Source organism: Alexandromys fortis, unplaced genomic scaffold (genome assembly GCF_014885135.2).
Source record: "Alexandromys fortis isolate MF-2015 unplaced genomic scaffold, M_Fortis_MF-2015_v1.1 scaffold_238, whole genome shotgun sequence".
NCBI classification, from domain to species: domain Eukaryota; kingdom Metazoa; phylum Chordata; class Mammalia; order Rodentia; family Cricetidae; genus Alexandromys; species Alexandromys fortis.
This window is the reverse complement of record NW_026068126.1, coordinates 919359-944022: the sequence shown is the minus strand read 5'-3', so window position 1 is coordinate 944022 and position 24664 is coordinate 919359. Positions and strand designations below refer to the sequence as shown.

At 42.0% G+C, this 24664-nt stretch overlaps 1 protein-coding gene across 10 annotated transcripts in view; it reads right to left on the bottom strand.

Moving 5' to 3' along the window:
- The window catches only part of Mrtfb (myocardin related transcription factor B), a 159931-nt gene that overhangs the window by 92885 nt on the left and 42382 nt on the right, over positions 1 to 24664 (bottom strand). For 3 of the 10 annotated variants that reach the window (XM_050125769.1, XM_050125771.1, XM_050125774.1), the window contains one exon: positions 9849 to 10065. In XM_050125769.1, the coding sequence (XP_049981726.1) occupies positions 9849 to 10002 (154 nt within the window). In that variant the 5' untranslated portion in view covers positions 10003 to 10065. Of the gene's footprint in view, positions 1 to 3956; positions 3980 to 9810; positions 10066 to 10177; positions 10229 to 10314; positions 10430 to 20427; positions 20449 to 24664 lie in introns of those variants that run through there. The other 7 variants (XM_050125770.1, XM_050125775.1, XM_050125777.1 and 4 more) reach the window with 6 other exon arrangements.

Below are 24664 nucleotides of genomic sequence, written 5' to 3'. Positions count from 1 at the left end.
TAAAACTTCTTGGCCTTAAGTCACAATTCCTAAATTATTTAAATGTCAGTAGTTTAGTCTGAACTTGATTTCAATAGCTTATACCTTACCTTGACCTCTGTATAGCCAAGAAAACTTTCTGTACTTTGAAGGTATCAGTGTGGGTGGTCTGAATGGGAAATATCCCTCACAGGAAGAACACATGGTACTTGGTTAGTGGTGCTACATGGGTGGGTTCCAGGAATATGGTCCTTGATGGAGGAAGTACGTCACTGGGGGTAGGCTTCCAGAGTTCACAGCCTTACTGCACTTGCAGTGGGTTCTCTACCCACCATGTTTGTGGTTGGATGTGGTTTCAGCCTGCTACAGCAACCTGCTGCCACGCCTCCCCAGACATTATGGACTCTCCCACTAGAACCATAAGCTCAAAGAACCGCTTTTGGTTAGGGTATTTATCACAGCAACAGACAAGGAACTAATGAGTCCATATTGTGTTTGTGTAATCACATAGGTGCTCGGTGTCCATGACAAACAAGAAAGCAGTTACACAAGTAGACAATTCGCTAATTCACCAACACATTACAGTTCTTTGAAAAAATGGAGGCTAGCACACATACACATGGGGTCATTGGGGGAGACAGAGACAAAGAGGTGGTATTAAGATTATATCTAGTTAAACATCATTGTTAATCCTGGCTTGAGAAAAGAACCATGTCCACATATCTTTTTCAGCATTTATAATTTTACACACTGATCAGGAGTCACACAATTTGATACAATCCAGGATATTCAATAACTACTTATGACCTACTTATTACTTCACTTCAGTTTCCTTCCTTTTCCCCTCCTAGCCCCCAAACTAGGGACATCTAAAGTATACTGGATTCCCAACAGAATATGATAAAATCTGTATTATTCCTACTGCCAAGCTGAAGGGGCTTGACTGAGAACATACATGGCCTATTTGCTCAAGCCCTTTAAAAACATCATTCAAAAAAAAAACCATCATTCAAAACACATGACAACAGAAAAGGATATGGAATCATAAATTTCCAGTTGTGAAGGATTCTTTTGCTGCTGCTTTGGTTTTTTTGGGTTTGTTTATTTGGTTGGTTTTTTGTTTATTTGTTTTCTTTTTTTCCAGACAGGACTTCTCTGTGTAGCCTTGGCTGTCCTGGAACTCACTCTGCAGACCAGGCTGGCCTTGAACTCACAGAAATCTACTTGCCTTTGCTTCTCGGGATTAAATTCATGTGCCACCACCACCTAGCTTTGGGAAGGACTCTTAACAGTCAGTTCTATGGATTCATCTAAGAGCTAACTCATTGAAAAGAAACAGGAGACCTCATTAAAAAGCTCTAAGAACAACACTTCCCAACCCCAATAAACCAACTCTCCAGTGCGGAATATGTCCACCTCTGGAACTGTAGACATGCCACTCAGACTTCCCGTGGGATAGCCTTAGGACTTTCAGCATTTAAAGCTAAGCATGAACCCAATCAGTCATAATTATCTATTTCCTTAAGTAATCCGGCCTTCAAATTCCTTGGGTTCTGCCCTTCACACACACACACACACACACACACACACACACACACACACATCCCTTTATATACAGAGATATATATGTATATATATATATATATATACATATATATCTTTTTTAAAAAGGAAAAGTATGATAGCACACAATAAAGTAAAAGAAAGGACCCAAATAAAAACAGTTTACAGCCCCTTCCGAGAATAAACAGCATCAGGCAAAATAGGTGCTGTCACTGAAAGATCTTTCAGAACAACTTTCTAAGTAACTGCAAGTGTCTCTGCTTTTGTGTATTTTAAAGATCACTGGGAAACAAGCCATGGCAACATAAACATGTTCTTAATATCCACGCTTATTTTTTTAACAGGTCATTTCTTGATCTAATCTAATTTCTTTCTTAAATGATCATGTCACAACAACAACAAAAAAATCAGAGATGTGATTATTCCAGAGGTTTCTTGTAACTAAAGTAAAAAAGTTTAGATGATGACCTAAAACAAGAAACTTGCTTAAACATCACAAACAGCCACTTTATTTATTATACTGAACGTCTTCTACCCAGCAATGGTTGTTCACATCACAGACTTCAGCATCCCAGCAGCCACATCTATTGACGCTGCCTCCACAGAACAAGACAGGAAAGGTAGCTGCACAGCAGCCCGGGTGATGGAGGCTCTGGTCAGGAGTCTGCTGACTGGACCCACCCTATTGGAACTCCTGCAAGTAGCCTGTGAAAATGTCAGCTTGGAGTCTTTTCTGGAGGGCAGGGTCCCTAGAGAGCCTGAGGGTTGGCCTGTTTGTCTTTTCACATGCTTTACAATCTCAAAGTCCTTCCTTGTAGACACTGACTGATGCCCAGGGAATGCTAGGACTGTGGGAACTGGCAGGACCCACGAGACACAACTTCATGGGAAACCTGTGCCCACTGCTTCTGCCTTCTTAAAGCTCAACAGTGTTATAAAGGTGTATGCATAGAGGGATGAAGCTGTGTGCCATTAAATTTTCTTTAAAAAGAAATAATTGTGGAAACAGGAAGCAAAAGTTACTGGAACGATTGAAAACAAAATAAAAAAAAACCATCAAGTTATAAACTATCACTGGGGGAAACCTCTATCTCATGAGCAGAGACAGCAGATTCTCTAAGCATCTACCCTAATTCAACACTGTTTTAAACCCTAGTTTCCTATCAAAGAAATCCTACAGGGAGGTACTAGGTGTGACCCCAATCTGTAGGTGGGAAGCAGCCAGAGGGAGGAAAGTGCATGGCTAGTAACTGTCCAGCTAGCAGCTAGCCCCTGTGTGCTGTTCCTTGGAGGTTCCTGCTCATCAAGCATGTAATGCGAGCACGACTGCTCACAATGTGCCGTGCGTTCTTCGAGAATCATCTCTACACTGCTTGACTGTATGTCGTCAGGGGAATTGCTTTTAGAGGCCTACGTGTCCAACACTTTCTTTCACAGGACTACACTGCACTCTGAATTGCTGACCTTGTACTAGAAGCTGGAAATTTTAAAATTATTTTAGAGCAAGGCACACAATGGTCATCTCAATAAATTTTTGCTAATGATATTTTTAAAAATATCTTGGTAGCCAGCAAGATGGTTCAGTTGGTCAAGGCACTTACTGCCAAGCCTGATGACCTGAGTTCAATCCTCAGAATCCATATTACACACAAATAAATGAAAAAAAATTAAAAGTATCTTTATTTCTATCATTGGAGTACCAATTTTCAACACCTTGGGAGAAACTGGCTAGCTAGCAGCCCAATCAGTATCTTAATTGCCCTGTCAAGATGATAGTGACTATTCCAATTGACAGCATGGCAACCATCCAAACACTGGCTGGCTCTAAAGGTAGTCTGTGTGACCCAAAGGTGAGTGGCAAGTGAGACCCCCCTTTCCTTATTAAACACAAGGTCACACACCAACATTCTAAGATGGTGAATAAAGAATATTATCACTCCCAATGAAAACAGTAACATACACGACAAGAAAGGAACATTGATCATTTGGGCTTTAAAAACAGGTGAAAGAGTGCCTTTTAAACTGACAGACTGGTGCCACCATTAACACATACTCGGCCAACCTCTGAGAGCCACTGCATGATCTAAAGTAGACATGTTATTTTAAAAATAGCATCCATCAAGTCAATTTCTCTTTCCTTTTGGCAATGAGGAACATCTGACTAACAGAGAGCTCATATACACGTTTCATAACGTGATACATGACTACTCTGGATCTATGGAAAATTCATCAACTGGCTGAGATGGAAGCATATTTATGGTTCTGCTGCTTAATGAAGAACGCAAGACAAAAGTAAAATGACACAGAGGAGTGCATGATGTGATGAGAAGGGCAGCAAAAGGGGAGCGTGTGGCTGAAGCTGCAGACAAACACTGCGATGGGGACACTGTGACACGCGTGCTTCTCGGACTTACCCGTGCTCACAGACTGAGCTGGCAGAGGAAGCTGGAGTCCTGACTCCCCAAAGACTATACTTCCTGTTAATAACAGTGAGGGCAGCAGTGAGGCAGGAGAGCCAAGAGCATGGTTAAAGGAGTTAGAAAACACTGGGCGTGACTGCTTGTTAGTTTAAATGATCATCAATTACCAACCTAAGAGAAAATTCTAATCCATTTGCTGTTCTCACTCATCACGTTGTTTTCTGTTACAATAGTGCCATGATACTGCTATCTTAAAGTATGAGCTAAATGATACGAATAAAAGTACTCATGGGCTATGTTTCCCACTATCCTCCCCTCCACTTAACAGTGTCTTCACATGTGTGCATGTGTCACTTGAGTCCAGGTTTTTAATGTCTCTTTTCCCTTCCTTGAGGCTCTCTGAGGGACAGCAACTCCTCCTTCGCAAATTGGTTCATTATTCATCAGTCCAATGTCTAATAAAACATATAGTAGATTCTAATTTTAAGAAAATCATCTCAATTTATGTAAAAAATATATTTCTTGAATCTAGTACCTAGAAAAACCTTTAAAAGTGTTCAGGTTAGGCATTTCTACATGTTATAATGATATGATTTCCAATGGCAGCTTAAACCAAACTGCTAATTACTATTATTTTATAAATTACCTTGTTAATACTCATTTCTGTAAGAGACATCATTTAAAAGCCAAGACAAATGACTCTGAATGAGGTGTCAGGGTGCTGTAAGTGGGGTCTGTGGTCCTGTGAAACTGTGGGCCCCAGGAACCCTAAAACACATACGGATGAGCACTACGAGCATTCTGGCCTAGCTGCTGCAGCAGGTAAGATTCAAGCCGAGGTCAGAGGTGTGGGAAAGGTCCATCTCCTGCTCCCTCCCACAGGCATGTACTAGGTGTGTTCAGCAACACACTGAAGCAAACTAGATCCTGACCAACATTGTCTCAAGAAGAAACCAGAGGAGAAAAAAGAGGGCAGACAGGTTATAGGTGTCTACCGACATTGTGAAACAAAACAATTATTCAATAGCGATTGGAGGCCATTATGAAAGGGAGTGGAGTCTCACCTTAAGAACTTACAGGCTTTTTTTTTTCTTCTGACGGAGTCAGGAAACACAATACACAAGCACCATCATCTGCCATAACCACTGCAGAATTTCATTTGCAGCTGTCACTCTAGAATCTGTTTCTGGATTTTATAATAGTGTCTAGTCTAAGTCCTAAGGCTGACTGGAAAAAAATTAAAAACTTGACTAAGGAATATTAGAAATATACATTAATTTTTTTAGTCTGACTCCTGAAGAAAAATAAATAATCAAAATTCATCAGACTGTTTAGCAATGCCCTAAAGAGACACAGTAAGCACTTTGAGTTCTAAATGTCAACAGGGAAGCAACCAAGGAGAGTCTTACAGAGAATGATCCACTGCTGTCCTCTCCAGTATAAAGGGCCAGCAAGGCCCTCAGCTTTGCTGGTTAGCACCTGCTCATCTCCTCTGCTGTACTCTAGAGACAGAGCCGCCTGTCTCCTCACATCTCCATCCCACTGTACCCGCTCATGTGCAGTCTGAGGAGCAGAGGTTACTCGTGAACAATGTTTATTACCTTCACACCTTTCCAAACACCTGGACCAACAGCTAATGAGGGCGGGAAATGCTCTCAGATAAAATGCAAACAACAGAGCAGCTATGAACAGAAGCCACTATTCACTAAGGTGCAAGGCAAGTGGCTGTCCTTGGCTCAACGCCACAGTCTGGAAAGTTCCATCTGTGTGTGGCTAGATATAGCCCCGTGCAGAGTCCAAAGCCAACAGCTCTGTGTTTCCTTGTGTGCAACCAACTTTTGAATATATCATTTTCTCTCTAGTAAGAGGTCATTAGTGAACAAGAAGGTCTAAGTTTTTCAATGTACAAATTTAATGGAAGGGGGGAAAAAATCTCGAAAAAAAATTTCAGATGAAGCTGTAAGCTCAAGTTCCTAACTATGATTCTCAATGTCTGAAAATGGAATGTCACCTTACACATGCTATTTCACAGCAAATGCTTCAGATGAAGTTGGTTGGGTCAGAGGTGGTAGGCCATAGTCAAAAGCTTCTCAGGAAAAGCAGGCAGCAGGCACTGACCTCACTGCTACTGGGTTACTGAAGGTGAGCCTGACGCTGTGTGAAGGGCGAATCTCACACCAACACATCCAAGATGCTCCGGACAGCGTGTAGCTCTTTATCACAGTGGCTATACGGGCTGCTCTGCAGAAATACTGGCAATATCTGATACCTCTGCTCTCAAGACAGAGCATCCCCCAGATCAGAGCTCTTCTTGAGTGTGGACGCAGGAAAGGGCTGCAGCTCTTTTGGGGAATGTCAAATCCCCCAAAGAATGTCCACCTACACTGTCCTCCACCTGAGCTTTTCCTATTGAACACTAAAGGTCAACATAAATACAGAAATAACTGGTGTGTAGTATGACAGATGAAGCTTGGGGTTTCTGTGGATGGACTCTTTTCATAAAGAAACACAGCTCATGTGTGCCTAGGTATCTACTTTCCTTTAGAGTCCATCCGGAAAGATAACTACCTCAATGATTGCCTTACTGAGATGTTCCTAGCTATAATTTTAGCAACATTCAGACATAAAGAAAAGAATATAGTGTATTTGTGTTGAATATCTTCCATATTTACTCCAGAGTGGAAACATTCTGCCACTCAACTAAGCGAATGACAAAAATATTTCTAAAAAAATATAGGAGGGAAGATACTGGAATTACTACCTAAATGTGAGCCCATCTGCTCACAGAGCTGAATTATAGGCTATGATGACATAATCCTCCTAACCACTAATCAGACTTACCACCTGTATAATTTTCCCAACAGAAATGAATGCAGCATCAGTGAGAAAAGTTAAAAACTCAGGAAAAACAACAAAACATACAAGCAGGGACATATGCATATGATATTTTTATAGTGGTCACAGAATATTCAGCAAGAGGCTTTGAGACCAGTACCTTCATTCTGACATGATTTAAACACAAGAGTACAAAAAGCTAAAAATATGAACAACATACATGAAAATATCAAAGAAAGCAAGTTAGTGTCTAGCATCTATCTTTATTGCATATATATACATATGTATATACATATACATATATACACACATACATGTGTGTTGCTCAAAACCAAGATTTCTTTTTATTTTTGTTTTAATTGGACAAAATGTCACATATTTATAATATGCATGTGTAATGGTGCTTTGAAATATGCACACTCTATGGGATAGTTAAATGAAGCCTTATCCCATTGTCTTTGTAGTGAGGGTGCTTAGATTGTTCTCTTAGAACTGTTCAGGCAGAACATGCATCATTAAAATCACAGTCACCATACACCCTCCGATTTCCTCCTTCTGATTCAGGATTTTATCCCTTGAACCTTAACTCCCTAAAAACCTACATTTCTAATTGCATGTGCACAAAGAGCACCTTCACACCCTGAAATGTGTATGTAAAGCAGGCAGATGCTATGAGCCTGGAATATACGGCAATGTTTCAAACTTCCTGTAGTCATCCCTTAGAAAAGGGAGCTAGCTCTGTTTGAATCCTTAGATAGTACCTCATTGTGAGATGATGGTCTTCATGGCTTAACACTGAACAGAAATTACTCTTGGGGAAAACACACTGGCTGAAAAACCTATGTCATTCAAAATTAATTTTAAGTTTATAGAAGCCCTATAGTGATAATCAAAAAAAAATCAATACATTACTTATTCCCAAGCTATAACCTTAAAGAACTACACTGCTGTTACAAAAACATGTTTTAGAACTACTTTTAAAAACAGTCAAATATTTCTGTCTCAGAAAGGACACTAGTAAAAATTGTTGATTCTGGGGAAACAACCAGGCAGGCAAAGGGCAGACTGGAGCCAACATACTCTTCCTGTGTTCTCAGAACAGCTAAACAAGATGCATTTGGCTTGAAAATAGAACACAAAGTGGGTTTATTCTAAAACAGAAGTTCTGGTCTGCACAAGACTACATATGATGACAAATCAGACATAAATGATTATGTCACAAACACCATGGATATGAGACAGCAGGAGAAAACCAGCCCTACTATTTCATGAGTGGTGCTTAAGATTCAGCACAGAATTCCAGTGTTGGATCACACGTGGATTTTAAAAGCTGCAGGAATTTAGAGGGACAGAAATGAAGGTGTAGCCTGGAAATGACAGCTCAACAGACGAATGTGAGCTGACAACACTAATCACAGAGTCACCAGAGTCTGGGCAGGACGGCTTCAGTAACCATGAAAGCAGGAAGAGCAAGACAAATGATTGCATTATTTCATAAAATAGAGCAGTCTTAGTAAATTAAACATTTTACCCTTTCATCTACCACCCTAATGTCATATACAGGAAGGGAGTGTACCTCAGTGGTAGAGTGCTTGCCCAGCCTGGATAAGGTACTGGGTTCCAAAATAACAAACTCTGAGTGTCTAAGGGGAGCCTATTCTATATGTGCACCTTACACTCAGACATCTACATGAGCATCTGTGAGAGAATGAACTATATGACTGTGGTGCACCCGCTTTCTGTGCATCCCCTCCTCTGTTACACATGGCCAGCTTGTGATTTTACACCAAAGACAACTCAAATCCCTGGGACATGAACCTGGCTTAGGGTATCATGCAACCTCATTTATTTAGTCATTTCTGAGTAAATAGATTTGTCTCAGTGACTGTCCACAGTAAAGTCAGGCTCTTGGTGGTGTAGGAGGTTCTTCTTGTCTATGTGTTGCTTTTATTGGTTGAATAAAGAAACTGCCTTGGCCTTTTGATAGGGCAGCACTTAGATAGGCAGAATAGACAGAACTGAATGCTGGGAAGAAGGGCAGAGAGCCACCATGGAGCTGCGAGGTCAGACATGCTGAATCTTTCCCTGTAAGCCACGACCTCATGGTGACATACAGTTTATTAGAAATGGGTTGAATCAAGATTTGAGAGTTAGCCAATAAGAGGCTAGAACTAATGGGCCAGACAGTGTTTAAATGAATACAGTTTCTGTGTGATTATTTCGGGTGTAAGCTAGCCAGGTGGCCAGGACCAAAAGCAGGCCCTCTCTCACAACATCTCGGTGACAGAATGTCTAAAAAGTATCACTCAGGGCTCTTTCTGAACCAAGTCTATGTGTTGCCTAAGTTAAGATGGCCAAGGGCAGAACCTAACAGTGAAAACTCACTTAGAGCTCTGGGTTCTGCCTTGGTATGATCAGCATGTTCTTTGAACATCAAATGTGTTTATATTTGAAGTGTATTACAGTATACTAGAACTAAGAGTATCTAGTCTATCTTTACTAATAACTATCATTTTCTGGAGACACCAGGCTGCCTCTGTCCTAAGAATTTGCCACATTGGTAAGAACTGGTTAGAAAATGTTCACTCTGTATACAAGAATGAACGAGCTCCAAACAGAACCTAGCTTGTCTTGTGCCCATTAGTATAAAACCACTCAAGAAGTCCTTGCTTTCACTGAGATGGCTAAATCTTACCACCTCTGAAATTAAGTTCTAATACACCGGGCATGGCAAAAGGGAGGAGGAGATCCTGGCCATTACCCACTTCTTTGGCATCAGCAAATGCACAATGCCTTTCCAGAAGTGGTCTTCCCCGTCCAATGGGCTAATCTAAGGCTGACTTCTAAAGGCAGCACTGCTACCAACGGCAGTCACTAGTGACGCAACAAAGAGGCAATGGCAAGTGAAATGCTGTACCTCTGGGAAAGTGTCCCCTGCGGAGATTGCCAAATGCAAATGATAACGCGTCACTCACAACTGGAATTAACTAGCCCCACAAAGAGGGTGACCTACCTCTAGATCAAAGTCCCACGTGCAGCTGAAACACTCACCATTCTTCCGTTCATTCAGAGGGGGCAAATGCTGACTGGACTGGAGAGAGAGTTCTTGGAATTCGTGAGCCACAGCCTCACTTTGAGGACTTGGTGCAAGGTGGGCTAGAGGCCCCAGCTCTTCCTCTGTGTCTATGGCCCCTGTGTGATCCATTGTGCTCCAGCCACTGATGACAGGGAATATGAGACACCTCTTCTACGTGGCCTGTTGAAGAAACTGACATTTTTACAAAGTGTAAATTAAATGGCTTAAGTTTTCTTCAGCTTACACAGAAGACAGGCTCCTAGGTCCTACTAGTTCTATTGCTGTCTGTCTATTACCAACTCACCCTCTTTGCATCTCAGGTTCCTTGTCCAACTCACAGGAGTAGGGTTCCTAGCTAAAAAGCATTTATACAGTAAATAAAAGCTAAAAGACATTTTTACATACATTTTTGTATCAAGTATTAAAGAAAAATCTACCTACTGGTGTCATTTAAAGATCAACACGGCTGGGTGGTGGTGGTGGTGCACGCTTTTTATCCCAGCACTCAGGCAAGCCTGGGCTATAGAACGAGTTCCAGGACAGCCACAGAGAAACCCTGTCTCAAAAAAAAAAAAAAAAAAAAAAAAAAAAAAAAAAAAAAGAAAAGAAAAGAAAAGAACAACAAATACTGATTAAAAAATAAAGAAGTAGGCTGGCTTGAAAGTCCATCTCAATGCCTTTATTCCTTTATTCTGGGTGGCTCTGAATTAGTCAACAGTCACAAACTCCTCCATCAGCCTGGGTCTCAGAATGAACAAACACGGAACAAGGAAAACACAGTTCATAAGGGAAAGAAGTTTTACTTTAGGTCATGGAGACATGGTTCTGTTTGTTACCACAGCATAACTTGGACTGTGCAGACTACTGAGAAGCTGGTGACATAATCAAAACACAATGAGAACCTCAAGCATGTGATACTAGCTAGGTGCTGAACCAGAAGTCAGGAGATGGCAGTCCATCCATGCTATGCAGTGGCAACCTACCTGCTGCAACTGTGGTCTGCTTAGACAGCAGCACTCTCTGCACAGCCTGTCAGCTCCCTGCAGCTGAGTGGGTTGCAGTCCTGACTACTGCATCACAGAAATTCTCCTACACATGAACCTGGATACATGCTTCCACTTCTCTCCCACATACTAGGTAGGAGTGGGGTGAGCAGACCACATGGCAGCAGTATATACAGATTTTTAAGAAACTGAAAAAGGGCCTTCCACCCCTAGTAGTAGGGTACCATATCCCAGTTGGTACATTATTCTTGCCAATTCTTTAGAAGATTCTTTTCATTTTCGACATTTTAGAGGGCATAAGGTTTTCATGGTACTTTCTTTTATTTTTAAAGATTTATTTATTTTTATTTTATGTGCAGTTGGTGTTTTGACTGCATGTATGTCTGTGTAAGGGTGTCAGATCCTCTGGAAATGGAATTACAGACAGTTATGGGCTGCCATGTGGGTGCTGAAAAATGAACCTGGGTTCTCTGGAAGAGCATCCAGTGTTCTTAACCCCTGAGCCATCTCTCCAGCTCTTTTAAAACTGTTTCCCTGGTGACTAATGATGTTGAACATCTTTTTTATGTACTTATTCCCCATTCCTTTATGTTCCTGGATTAAGTATCTGATGAAATCTGCTCAGTTTTAATGGTATGCAGTTTTTTTTTTTTTTACAATTGAGTCTTGGATCTTTTGTGTACTCTGGACACAAGCACTTTGCAAATGTGCTTCTGGCACTGTTCTCTTCGAGTTAGTGTTCCACTTTTGTGGTCATCGGTGTTGTATAAAAATTAGATACTTTTGATCTGGTAAGGTCCAATTTACATGTCCTTTCTCTTATGTGTCATACTTTTGTTGCTCTAGCTAATAAACTTAACTCCTGTGTTTCCTTCTAGACCTAGAAATGTTAGGGAATATTATCTTTAGGTGTGTTGTTTTTGTTTATGCTACATTTCTTTAACTCTGTGAAGCCGTGATTCTTTGCCTGTCTAAAACACCTGATGGTCTACGAAAGAGCTGAATGGCCAATAGTGAGGCAGGGGCAAGGATAGGCAGGGCTGGCAGGCAGAGAGAATAAATGGAGTAATCTGGGAGAATGAGAGGAGGACATCAGGGGCCAGCCACCCAGCTACACAGCAAGCCACGGAGGAAGAAGTAAAAGAAGGTATACAGAAATAGAGAAAGATAAAAACTCACAGGCAAAGGTAAATGGGATAACGTAAGAAGCTGACTAGAAACAAAGGAAGCTAAGGCCAGGCATTCATAAGAATAAGACTCTGTGTATGATTTATCTGGGAGCCGGGTGGTGGGCCCCTCAAAATTCAAACGACATAGAAAGACACCATATATCTAAATGTAAGATACAAAGTTTTATATATGCACAAGACATAAATCACTATTGATGGCTTATGGACATCCGACTGTTACAGCATTATTTGTAGAAAAGATCACCTTCTCTACTAAGTTATCTTTGCATCTTTGTCATTAAGCTTGTACAGTGCAGACATATCCCTTGGCTTTCAATTCAGTTCCTCAAAAAGGGTAAACTGTACCCCAGATCTTTGGGAGTCCTGTAAGCACTACATGTGCAGGTGAGACTCCAGAGAGTATAGCTATGGCAGTAACAACTAAACTGAGATGTGCCAGGCCAGCCAGCATATGGAAGATGGAGCGTCACAAACAAGAGAGGCAAGGTTGTATTTCCCCTGAGAGTCTTAAGAAGAATCGACCAAAATCTATAGAGTCACTGAAAATATCTGTAACAACAAAGGCAATCCATCACCAGCGGACGGGCACAGCCAGAGACGCTCAAAGGACTCATACAGGACAAAGAAAAGGCGCAGCAGGCAGAAACATCTTAGGGGCGAAGGCAGCAAAGTGGAAGATACGCAAGCAGAGAACTAAGACTGGTTTTACTTCTTAACTTCTTCACTATTAAGATCAACGCAAAAGTTAGAGCACCTTGGCAGGGGGTTTGCAGGTGAAATCCATGTGACAATTTTAGCGTAAAGGACGAAGGAGGCAAATGCAATAAGCAGTTTTGTATTTCTATAGATTGTAGGTAAATTCTTTAAAAAGACTGACTGGGAGGTTAAGGCAGAATTCCAAAATAACTGTACACAACAATATAAATAATATTAGCTGAAATATTGATAGGGGAAATTAAATGATATTCTTAAAAACACCCAAACGAACTCCCAAAAGACAGGGAGGATGAGGAGAAGAAAGATGAGGCAAACACAAACAATAAAATAGTAGGCCTTACCCAATATTCTAACAATTATATTATGATCTAAGGGGCTAAACGCTTTAATCAAAAGAGAGGTTGACAATGTTAGATTTTTTTAAAAACCAAAAATATATGTTCAGAATTAACACTCTTAAAAAAGGAAAAGATATGGTTATGGTAGAGGTAAATGAGCACTAAGAACAGCCAAGAATATGGTGAAGACTACACACTCTATCACATAATGTTGTCTTCAAAGGTTCCAGCAGGTAGATAGATTTGCAGGCAAAATTACTTATTTTACTAAAAACCATTAAAATACAACTCAAAGATTTCAACACTGTATTTTCATTTTGAATTATTTATTTCTAGAAAATAAAATCTGTTCATGCCAAACTATTTCAAAGATACAATTATCATGATGCACTTAGAATGACAAGATGTACAAACCCTGCACATCAGTGGTCCTGATCCAGAGGGTCCTTTAGACAGAGATTTTAAAATATTTTCAATGCAGTATCACCTGTTTTTAATACTGAAAGATCTTTTTTTTTCAACTTATGCCTTGACACTGTACTCACCTGAAACTCCCACACACTTCCAAATTGAGAAAATTATAAGCTAAGTAAATCTTTACAAAATGTAGCAAAGGGAAAAGAATAGGTTTTCAAAAAATTAACTTAATATTCATGAACATTTTTTGATAGGGCATGGAATGCATTCTGAAAATTTCAGAATGTCATAGTAAAGTCTACTTAAGTGCTTGACAATTCCTTTTGAAAATTAAATCCAACACCTATTATAAACAACACTCTGGTATCTAACACTGAGCCACTGTGGGATGAGAAAGAAAGGTCATTAGAACAGATTGTCTCACTGGGTCAGAACTGAGCCAGAGGGGACTAGCACCCAGTCTAGAGTGGACAAAGAGTGACAGAACTGATCTGTCTGGAGCTGACAACATAGTGAGTGACTAGGGAGCTTATTCCTTACAAAATCTAGTAAGAGGAACATTCCAGACCTAGGCTGGAGTGGGCCTGAAGAAGCAATCTCCATGGGAGCAGGAGCAGATCAAGTCCAGGGACATTGGCGGACCAGGACTGAACCAGTGACCTGGGCCAGAGCAGACCTGAGACAGCAAACTTCACCCGAAAGGTAAAGGGGGAGCTACCGTTGAGTGAGTGAGCCAGAGCCAGAGACTGCTGAGGGTCCGGACATCAATCTGGGACCTTGAACGCATTGGCATAGGAGACCACTCCCTAAATATAACCCCAGAAGCACAGGCAGTGACAGAAACAATTAATAAGCTTCTGTAAAGCAAAGGACACAGTCAACAATATCTTACAATTCAGGATATGTAAACCAAATAAACCCTTTACTCCTCAGGTTGCTTTTGGTCCTGGTATTCATCACAGCAATAGAAACCCTAACAAAGACAATAGGTCTTCCAGGATCTCATGAGATGCTCATCTTTGCAGGAGATGAGATAGCCTGTAAGCCAGCTGACTGCCCTGAGGCTGTCACACCATGAGGAAGTCACAAAGATATCACAAAAAGCAGTTTTGAGATGACATAGAGAGACAAGAGAAAAGTCTACACAAAAACTTGCAGGTAAATGTTCATAGCAGCATCACTCTGATTCACCAAGAACCACTAACAAACTTGTCAGGTAGTGAACGGTGCACAGTGTACAGTATGCAATGGGTTCTGCTCAGAACAAGAAAGGAAGCAATCTTGACACACGTGGAAAGGGACAAACTTGGAAATATGACAAATGAAAGAAGCCAGCGGCCAAACAATGCACACTGCTCTGTTCATATGCAGCACCCCAAGTCAGTCTACAGAGCAAATTAAATTGGTGGCTTCCTGGAATTGGGGTCCAGAAAGAGACTGACTGTATACAGATACAATGAGGGGGCTTTTGTTTTGTTGAAGATGATGTGAATTACACTGCAATGATAGCCATCATACAATTACAAAAACAATAAAATTTTATACCTTAAATGAGTGGATATTATTGTATGTAAATGATATGGCAGCATTTTTCACAACTAAGAAAAATTGCAACCCAATGCCTTTTAGCTCTAACCAGAACTATTAACTGGTGCTCGAATACAAGAGAGTACCGAGAGAAAATGAAGCACTGACACCTGTACCGCAGCTGAGTCTGCATCTCCATCAAAGAATCCATACTCAAAGGTCTGCCATGGGACCAGTGATGGTGACAGTCTACTACCAGGTGGACCAGGATGCATTTAATCCCAGCCTGGAAAACCTCCAGGTAGATAGCCACTGGTACCTTCAGAGCCACAGGGGGTAGTTAAAAGTAAGGGCAACAGGATGCTGACTTTGATAGGATAAAGAAAGAATAGCAGACATGTAATGTACAGCAGAGATTTAAATAAATCAATCCATGCCAATAATGTGAGCAATTAGTGTTATTATTCTGTCTGTCACATTTCTAGTTTCCGGCATCTATTATGTGAAATAACACAAAAGTACTGCAATCAGTTTTTAAAATTTTCAAACTACACATCAAACTTCATTTCTAGCTTGTCTTAAATTGTACTTCAAACTTCCAAATTGGGGGCGAAGGGAGTTTATTCCTACCAACTATTCTGATACGTATACACACAAAAAAATTCTAATGTATAATGACAATAGGGTTTTTAAATTTCCATAAAACAAGAGCACTACAGTCTGGTTCTACAATGAATACACTCAGCTAGTTCAATTTTCATATAATATTTTTATTAAGTGTTTGACAAAGTCACACAATATATTTTGGTCATATTTATCCCCCATTCCTTCCATATCTACCATGTCCCCGTCCTCTCCCAACATTGGGTCCTATTTTATTTTTAATAACACACCAAGTCCAATATGCTGCCCATGTACTTCTGTGTGGGGCCACCCACTGGAACATGGTCAATTCACCAAGAACCTACTGATTCTCACTCCCCTAAAAGCCATCAACTTTCCATAGCTCCCCAGTTGGGGTAAAGTCCCCTGAGTCCACACTACTCCATGCTGGAATGGTGACTGGCTTATTCTTGTGTGGGTCTTGTGTGGGCACAGCTGCTGAGTTCCTGGGTACAACAGTCCTGCCATGTCCAGAAGAGACCTTCAACCCAGTTCTCCCTGGCCTCTGACTCTTGTAATCTTTCCACTCCCTCTTCTGAGACGGTCCATAAACTGGGTAGAGGTGGGTAACACAGAGGTCTCATCTGGGGCTGACCAGATTACAGATACTTACTCTTTACACTTCAAGCGGCTGTGAGTTTCTGTGTTAGTCCACTGTGTGTTAGTCCACTGTGTGTAGAAAGCTCTGTAGTGAGGGAATCTACGGGCACAGGGGTACTGAGAGGGCAGCTTGAGTCTAGGTCTGTTCAGCATAGTGTATGCCAACACACAACCTAATTCTAGAAATAACCGAAGCTGGAATGAGTTCCTTTTGCCTAATTTTTCCAACCTTTATGATGTAACAAGCAAGATGTCAAGATATTTGGCAATATAACATTCTTATATGGCTAAACTAAGATTTTTGGTTTTTAAAGGAAAAGCAAATACAGTTTTTAGCAAGATATCCCTCAAGCTACTTTTTAAAACTAGTCTTGCAGTCTCCACACTCAAACTTTTCACCAAATTTTTATTTCACCCAGCATAGCAAGCCTCTTCCCATGAACTTACTCCTCATCATACTGTCAGCGTTGTCCTATGTAAGACGCCATGGCTGGAATTCAGTCCCTGAGAGCAGGTATTTAGAGGAGGAGACAGCCTAGGTTCTATGTTAATGACCCCTCTGCTTTCAAGCAGCATTGTTTTGTTTCCTATAAATATGCCAGAGAAAGATATTTTCACTTGAAAATTTAAAACCTTAAATCATGACTTGGAAATGACCTCAGCATATTATGAACTTCTGATGTGTGGAACCCACTCCCCAAGGACAAGAGGCTGCTATGGCAGCCAAGTGTACTGAGCAATTTATTAATTTATGATTTTAAAAGGAAAACAGTCTTTATCAGAAGACTGGCAACAGGACATTTTTGGAAAAATTACAGAGGATAGTGTAAAAATTACTAACTGGTTATTAAAACTGAGGCGTTCACTGGCTAGAGAATAATTCTGCCAGCTAGCTGTCAGCACTCCCAGAGCTGTGCTCTAAACTCAGAGCATCTCCTATCTGCCCTTGCCTGGCATGACTGCTCTCTTAGCCAGGCTGGATGACCACTGGACCACGAGTCAGAATTCCATTTCCTTTTCAATGCAGAAGGAATCTGGAGCAGGATTGGCTCGGTCTCAATGGAACTACCAACGAAGCAGACTCTTCCCAAAGGAGAAGCAGCAGTGTGCCTGACTCTGCCTTCACATCCACCTCAACATCAGGGCCACAAGCAAGACTAAGGCAGGTACGTGGGGCCACAAGCAAGCACTAACAGCAGTGTGGCACTTGAGCGTCTCCCTTGCACACTGGACAGCAGTCAGAACACCAGGGAAGCTGGCCAGCAGCAACACAGTCCTCAAATAAAGGCAAACATTCTGACGTTTTCTTACTTACAATTACATGAAAATCCTCTAACAGACATCAAATATAAATGTAAAGACAGAGTCCCAGTTTTGAACAAACTGCAAGGCACTCAACATATGGGAAAAACATAAAGCAGGAAAACATGCTACTTAAAAATATTAATAGAGAAAAACTGAAACTGCCAGACGGTTAAAAACAAATGTTGGTGCACTTATCACTCTGAAATCACATCATAATTGACCAAAAGGAGAGAGACAAATCCTTTGGTACTTTAAAAATGGCTTTGATGCATAACTAAGGAAAATAATTAGTTTATCAACAGAGTAGACTATGTGTATACATAACATAACCATGGAGGAAGCAAGAGAGAAAGACAAGGGCAGGTAGGGAGTGTGTGCACGGTAGGCTGCATGCCCAAGAAACAAAAGGTGCAGCAAGGGAAGGGGGAGGTACAGAAGCCACACCCTGAGCAGACTTGGGAGTGAGCAAGAGCTGAGCTCTTTGCAGGGGGTCTTAGTTGTTGCTCATCCTCATGTCCACTCTAATATTATTATAATTATAATAATAATTATTATTGTTAATTATATTGCTATTTAGCCCTGCTGACCTGGAACTCACTTGTAGACCAGTCTAACTTTGAACACACAGAGATCCTTTTGCCAATGGCACTGGAGTGCTGGGGTTACAGACATGTGCCACTACACCCAGCTAAGACTATAAGTTACAGTGGCATAAAAGATAAACAAGTTCCACTGCTGTGGTGTCATATCCCAAGTGCTGGTGGACACAGCAGACCTCCCAGGCAGAGGCTGCGCATGAGCAGGGCTGTTCTACACCATCAGGCATTGCTGGGCCTTTAGCGACTGCAGTACTTCTGTAGCCTGCACAGCAAATGAAGACATTCCCACTTTGAAAAGAAAACAGACTTTGTACTTTCTCTTCTCATTTGGTGTGTCTTTTACTACTTCTTTTTCAAACACTGCACAAGCAACAGGGGCTCCGGATAGCCTGAGTATCCTCTACAGAGGCCAGTCTTCTCCAAGCTGATTCTCACTAATGTGGTCCCACTTGTCCAGAGTCCAGAACAGACAGCCACGTCTGGAACATGGCGCTGTACTGACACCCAAAGAAGTCATGTCCCCCATGCTCAGCAGAAGCAGGGTGGCTGACAGATACCTCTGTAGTTTAAACAAACATAATAAGCCGAAGCGTTTCTTCAAAAGAACAATGAATTTAAATACAGCGTTCTTTTTCTGATTTAATTCAGTACAAAGTAAGGAGAAAAAACAGACCTTACATTAAATTTTTTAAAAAAAGAAGAGCGGGGGCAGGCAGGAGAGCCCTATGAGCTGAGAAGGAAAATGGCAAGAACAAGAGGCCGCCTCCAAATGATGATGGTGCTTCCCAATAATCCTCATGAAGGCAGACTTTGGGCTTTCTGATGGAGTACAAGCTAGAGCACTGGGTAAGGCTTTTTAGGAGGATCAGAGTTTAAAAAGGAGTCAGCTGAAAGTTCCCAAGAGACAGTAGGTACAAGCTGGAAATGGGGACAAGGAGGGACAAAGTGTAGATCTGAGACTTTTAGCCCCAAGGCTGCAGCTAAAAGATCACAGCCTCAGTCCTGACAGCTACACCCACCAGCACCCAGTGACCCCTTGGCTGTTACAGAGCGGCCTAATCTATGTCCTCAAAGCCTCTAGTTGTCCTAGGGCACCCCTGGTTTCTCCACCCTAGATTCTAATCCCATCACAGCAAGGCCTCCCATAATATACAAACACACGAAGCCTTGTAATGGCAAGTGTAGAAGGTACCAAGAGTGTACGATAGCCAAGGAAAGAGAGGTCATGCACGGTGAGCAATTCAAACAAATGACAGTGGCACTAGCAATCGGTGGGGGAAAGATGGACTGTGCAACAGTGACACTGGCTCGTGTCACTAGTATATTTTCATGGACACTTATTCCCTATCTCATGTCATACACAAAAAGAAAGCACAGATGGATCAGACTAACATTAAAATGTAGGACAAACTTTTGGGGTAAAAATTCTTAAGAGTATGGAGCTATTAAACTTACACCAAAAGCCTTGCTATGAGTGTACAGGTGATAAACACAATTACAGACTTCAACTGCCACATGGCAAAGATAAGACACCAGAGGGAACACACCTGAATATAGGAAACATCAATACATCTACAATACAGAGAAATCTAAAATGTGTCTGAAAAAAAAAATCCATCAACAAAGAAGAAAAACCCAAGTCATAAAAGAAGAAACTGAGATAGTCAAATAAACAAAAGATATAATAATGCTCAAATTTGGTAGAAATTAAGGGAATGTACTTTTCCAAGGTAAAATTCAAAAGCCTGATAAGACCAGGCCTGGCAAGAAACTCCAAGGGATTGGGGGAGACATCTTAGTAGAATGACTTCTGCTTGACCCCAATACCCGCCTATGAAGTTGGGTATGATATGGATACTTAGGGTCCTAGACCTGAGACGGCTAGAACAAGAGGATCCCCAATCACTGGCTAGCCAGTTTTGCCTAATTGGGGACCTCCGGGTCACTGTGACTACTGACAGAAAAGAAGGTAGAAAGCACCTGAAAACAGGCTGACCTGTGGCCTCCACACATATGTGTACACGTGTAACCCCATATGCGTCTGCACACACAGGCACATTCACACACTCACACTTGTAGTTACAAACCATGGAAGTGGGGCAGTGGTGGGTACCTGCCTAGCATACATATGGCCCTGCACTGCATCTCCAGCACCACAAACAACAGCAAAGAATTAAAAGCCATAAACCCATACCTCAATGTTCAGAACAATACTGTCCAATAAGCGAAGTGCAGAAACAAACTGTGATATTGTCCTAGAACAGCAAAAACACAAGCACAAGTACACACAGTGCATACCACACTTATAAGATCAATATCTCTAAGCTGAAGAGGCTGCAGCCTATGAGCATACATGTAGTTTAAGTGCACAGCAAACACCATGAGGATGTGAGGGGCACATTGTATGTCTTTTATTTCATTTTACGTCATATCTTTAGCTCTCAATGTAAGGCAAAGGGGGCAAAGGGTTAATTTTTTTTTTCTCTAAATTTTTCTGTATTCCCATTTTTAAAGTATCAGGTACCTTTTATTTTGAACAAAGAGAAAGAGAAGAAAGCAGCTGAAGTCACCAGCGTGGTCTCCGGCACGCCATGCTTTGTCAGTTAGTCTACGAGCATGACTCTAAACATTCTGAGGAGGTTGTTTGACATCAAGCCTGTGGAGAAATCTGTTTTTCTTCTTTCTATCATCTGTGCGTTCCAGTTTTATAAACTCACCCAGGTGCCATAATCAAGAATATTCTCATACCTTTCACCCAGACCAATACGTATACTTTTGCCCCTTTAGTGAACAATCTGACATTGCTGCTTACACTGTCTTTTGGAAGACTCTGCTTCAGAATCCCCATTTTTATAATTATATGCTGGAGCCAACAGCTAGAAAAACAACAAACATAGTCTCAGGCAGTTAAGACATTAAATAAATAATTTCTAAAACTATAAAACTAAGATTGAAAGGAACGCTACTTAATATTTGCATACTGTTTTAACCAATGTTTCCAGGTTGATTCTAAGGTCTTTTCCAATAAGCCACAAGGTGCTGTACCCATTGACTGACTTTATGGTGAGAGGATTCCTTGGCAGATGTCCAACAGGCAAAAGGATGTCGGTGGTACCTTAACCCTTAAAAATGACAGTGTCAGGAGAGTCAGCCCCTCCACCCACCTGCCTGTTGGACGCATGGCAATCTGCATTAAGAGACTGGTGCGTGTTAAGGTAGAAACATAACGAGCACCACAGAGTGTCAATTCCAGATCAGTGGTCTCAGCTGGAGAGGACGGTCCTTGTTTCCAGGGACATTTGTTCTTGTCACCATTGGGAAGATGGTCACTAGAGTCTAACAGAGGAGACCCAGGGTGCAGTTGAACACTCTGCAGCGATGCTCACCATGAAGGCTGTCTACAACACACCCGCAGCTACAGGTGGCAACAGCATCAATGTGCTAAAGTCTGGGGCTTGATGCTGAGAGTCATGCCTGCTGACTAACAAAGAGAACATGTCAGAGACCAAGGTCTGGGCCCAACAGGCCAAGTGCCAGTGGCCTAAGAAAGTGGCCAACACCAGGTGAGGATATGAAAATATTCAAAATGTCAACGCTAGATGCTGGCTCCAAAGAAGTAGCATAGCAGCAACTTTAAACATGTCACAAAGCAGCAAAGGTATATGCTCTTTTACAAATACAAAGGTGGAATGCTGGATCCAGAGCTGGGGCGAGAAATGTTTCTCTGGGAGAGAATTCTACTCCCAGAGGGTAAAGACATATAACTTTCTTCATATTTCCAGGTGAATAAAGGGACAGGGGATCTGTGGCTGATTAAGGGAATGTTCCAGATGGAAAGCAGAGCCAACAGGCTAGGAGGACTAGGGAATATAACAACAGGGGAGCTGCTACCACTGGATGGTGACAGCTCAAAAAAGGTGCTCATTTTCAAGGCAGAAAGAGGCTGCTCAGAGGATGGGGATGGAGAACTGAGCTGACCAAGAAAAACCAATGAGGATGATGCGTTAAAGGAGTGGTTAAGTCGAGGTTGTGTGGCTGGGGACGTGAAGATGTAGGTCTTTGTCCTCACAGATAAGCACTAGAACTTAGAATGTTAAACACACAGGGTTGTTCCTTCAAGGGAAGGGATGTAGGACCCAGAGCAGAGCTGCTTTCCAACCTGGTGACCCTGTGCTATTGTATGGCTAGAGAACATTCCAGGAACAGCACTGGCCACTCCCCCAGTTCTCAGTCAATCTACAGAAGCTACCTTTACAGACTTTAAATAAAGTTTCAACATAGTCACGTCTAATCTGTATCTTGCTTACTTTGTTCTTCGAGATTTACATATGCTTTGTTATGAAAGTGGGTTTGAGTTCATTATCACCACAAACGTTTTCACCAAACTGTGCTATCCTTAAATATGTCTAAAACAAACTACTTGGGGTCAGAACTTGGAGTCTGAATCAACACAGGCTACTGAATCATGCTAAAACCGAGCAACCTTCTTGCCCCTCAAGGCTCATCACTCTTCTGGCCATGAAGGTCAGAGATCCCACAGGAGGAGGCCCTTGATAAACAATGCTGAGGCAGGACAATCCACCTACAGTGGGCAGGCTTACATAAACGGCGATTCTAAGCCCCAAACTGCAAAACCTACATGCCTTTTTCAATTCATCTGGTGCCCAACTTACCAGAACCATTTGGCAGCAGAATATGAACCCTACTGAATGCTTAGTGCTGCGATGGGTACTGCTCCAGATTTACTGCTCCAGATCTACTTAGAACGTAATACAGTAGTGAGGAAGGTAGTTCACATCTGTAACCCCAGACTCTGGAGGCTGAGGCAGGAGGGCAAAAAGGTCAAGACCAGAATCAACTACATGGTAGCAACTAATTTTAAAAGAAAAATCAAAATTAAAACAATCTGGGAGAACCGTATTAAGCAAATCAGACTAACAGACATGTGCTGCATGTTCTCTCTCACATCGAATCTAGAAAAGCTGGACAGTGGTGGTGCACACCTTTAATTTCAGCACTTAGGAGGCAGAGGCAGACAGATTTGAGTTCAAGGCCAGTCTGGTCTACAGAGCCAGGACAGCCAGGGCTACACAGAGAAATGCAGCCTCAATGCCCACCCCATCCCTCTCCCCCCCCCCAAAAAAACCCCCATGAAACCAGAAGGGAAACTACTTAGAAAGGGAGGGACAATAGCAGGGCAGGAAAGTTAAGAGAGCGGTAAACGGTAAGATCAAGTCCTTTATGGACACCATTGGGTGCAAGATTCAATAAAAGAGATCATGGAGCTACACAAGAATGAATGTTGCTAAATTAATTAAACTGAACAAAGAGGAGAATGGATGATTTGTGTACTCATCCCTGGCTGCACAAGCACTGTAACCCCCAGAGCGCATGTGCACTCATCCCTGGCTGCACAAAGTAATTCAGTATTGGGAGCTCCCGTCAGTGGGCTAAGTCTGAATGCAGCTGTTGCCTAGAAGATGAAGGAGATGTACAGTCACTCTCCAAAGCAGCACAGCACTCACCAGACTGCTGGGAGCAGTGAAACCAGTCCTTTCTGTTCTTGTGTTAAATGTGCTGCAGTGACGGTGGCTATGGCCACAGATGGAAGATGCAGGATTCTATCGCTCTTTCATTCAGAGGTATCTGGGAGGAGCTTTCTAACTACTTTTTTTTTTATCCTAGGTGCTGAAGGCACAGCAAGACAATCAAGATGGTTGCTTGGAGGCTACAGATGTTGAAGACACATAGCCATGTTGTCTATGATGAGAGAAGCACATAGTGAGTTGTGGTGAGAAGCCAAGGATGACACCCAGCATCCATGGAAGGAGGGACTTTACATAAAACCTGCCTGAGAAGGTGAAGCTGAGAGCCAAAAATATAACTAGACCTCCTCAGCCCAGGGAACACAAAAAAGAGGAAGAAACCAGACCCAAGCAAAGCAGAAGAGGGAAAAGTAGTTACAGAAAGCTGAGGATGGGAATGAGGCACAGAGGCCACAGTGGGCCAAGGTCACAAGTGATGGCAGGAGAGGCCTGCCATCCAGAGGAAATCCTGTTTGAAACGGGTTTCTACTTCTGAGGTTCAGGAAGATGCCTCCCTCCTAAAACACAGCACGAACAGGAACTTTGATGGAGGAAGGTAATTGGTTAATTATAATAAACCAACTGCTTGGCCTCATAGCTTAGAACATAGGTGGGTGGAATAAACAGAATAGGATGCTGGGCGGAAGAGGAAGTGAGGTCAGACTCTGCTCTGCTCCCGGAGAGACCGGACAGCTCTGCTATCTGGAGCAGAGACACCATGATGGACGGAGGCTAGAATCTTCCCGGTAAGCGCACCTTGGGGTGCTTACACACATCATTAGAAATGGGCTAGTCCAGGTGCGAGAATTAGCCTGTAAGGGCTAGAGTTCATGGGCCAAGCAGTTC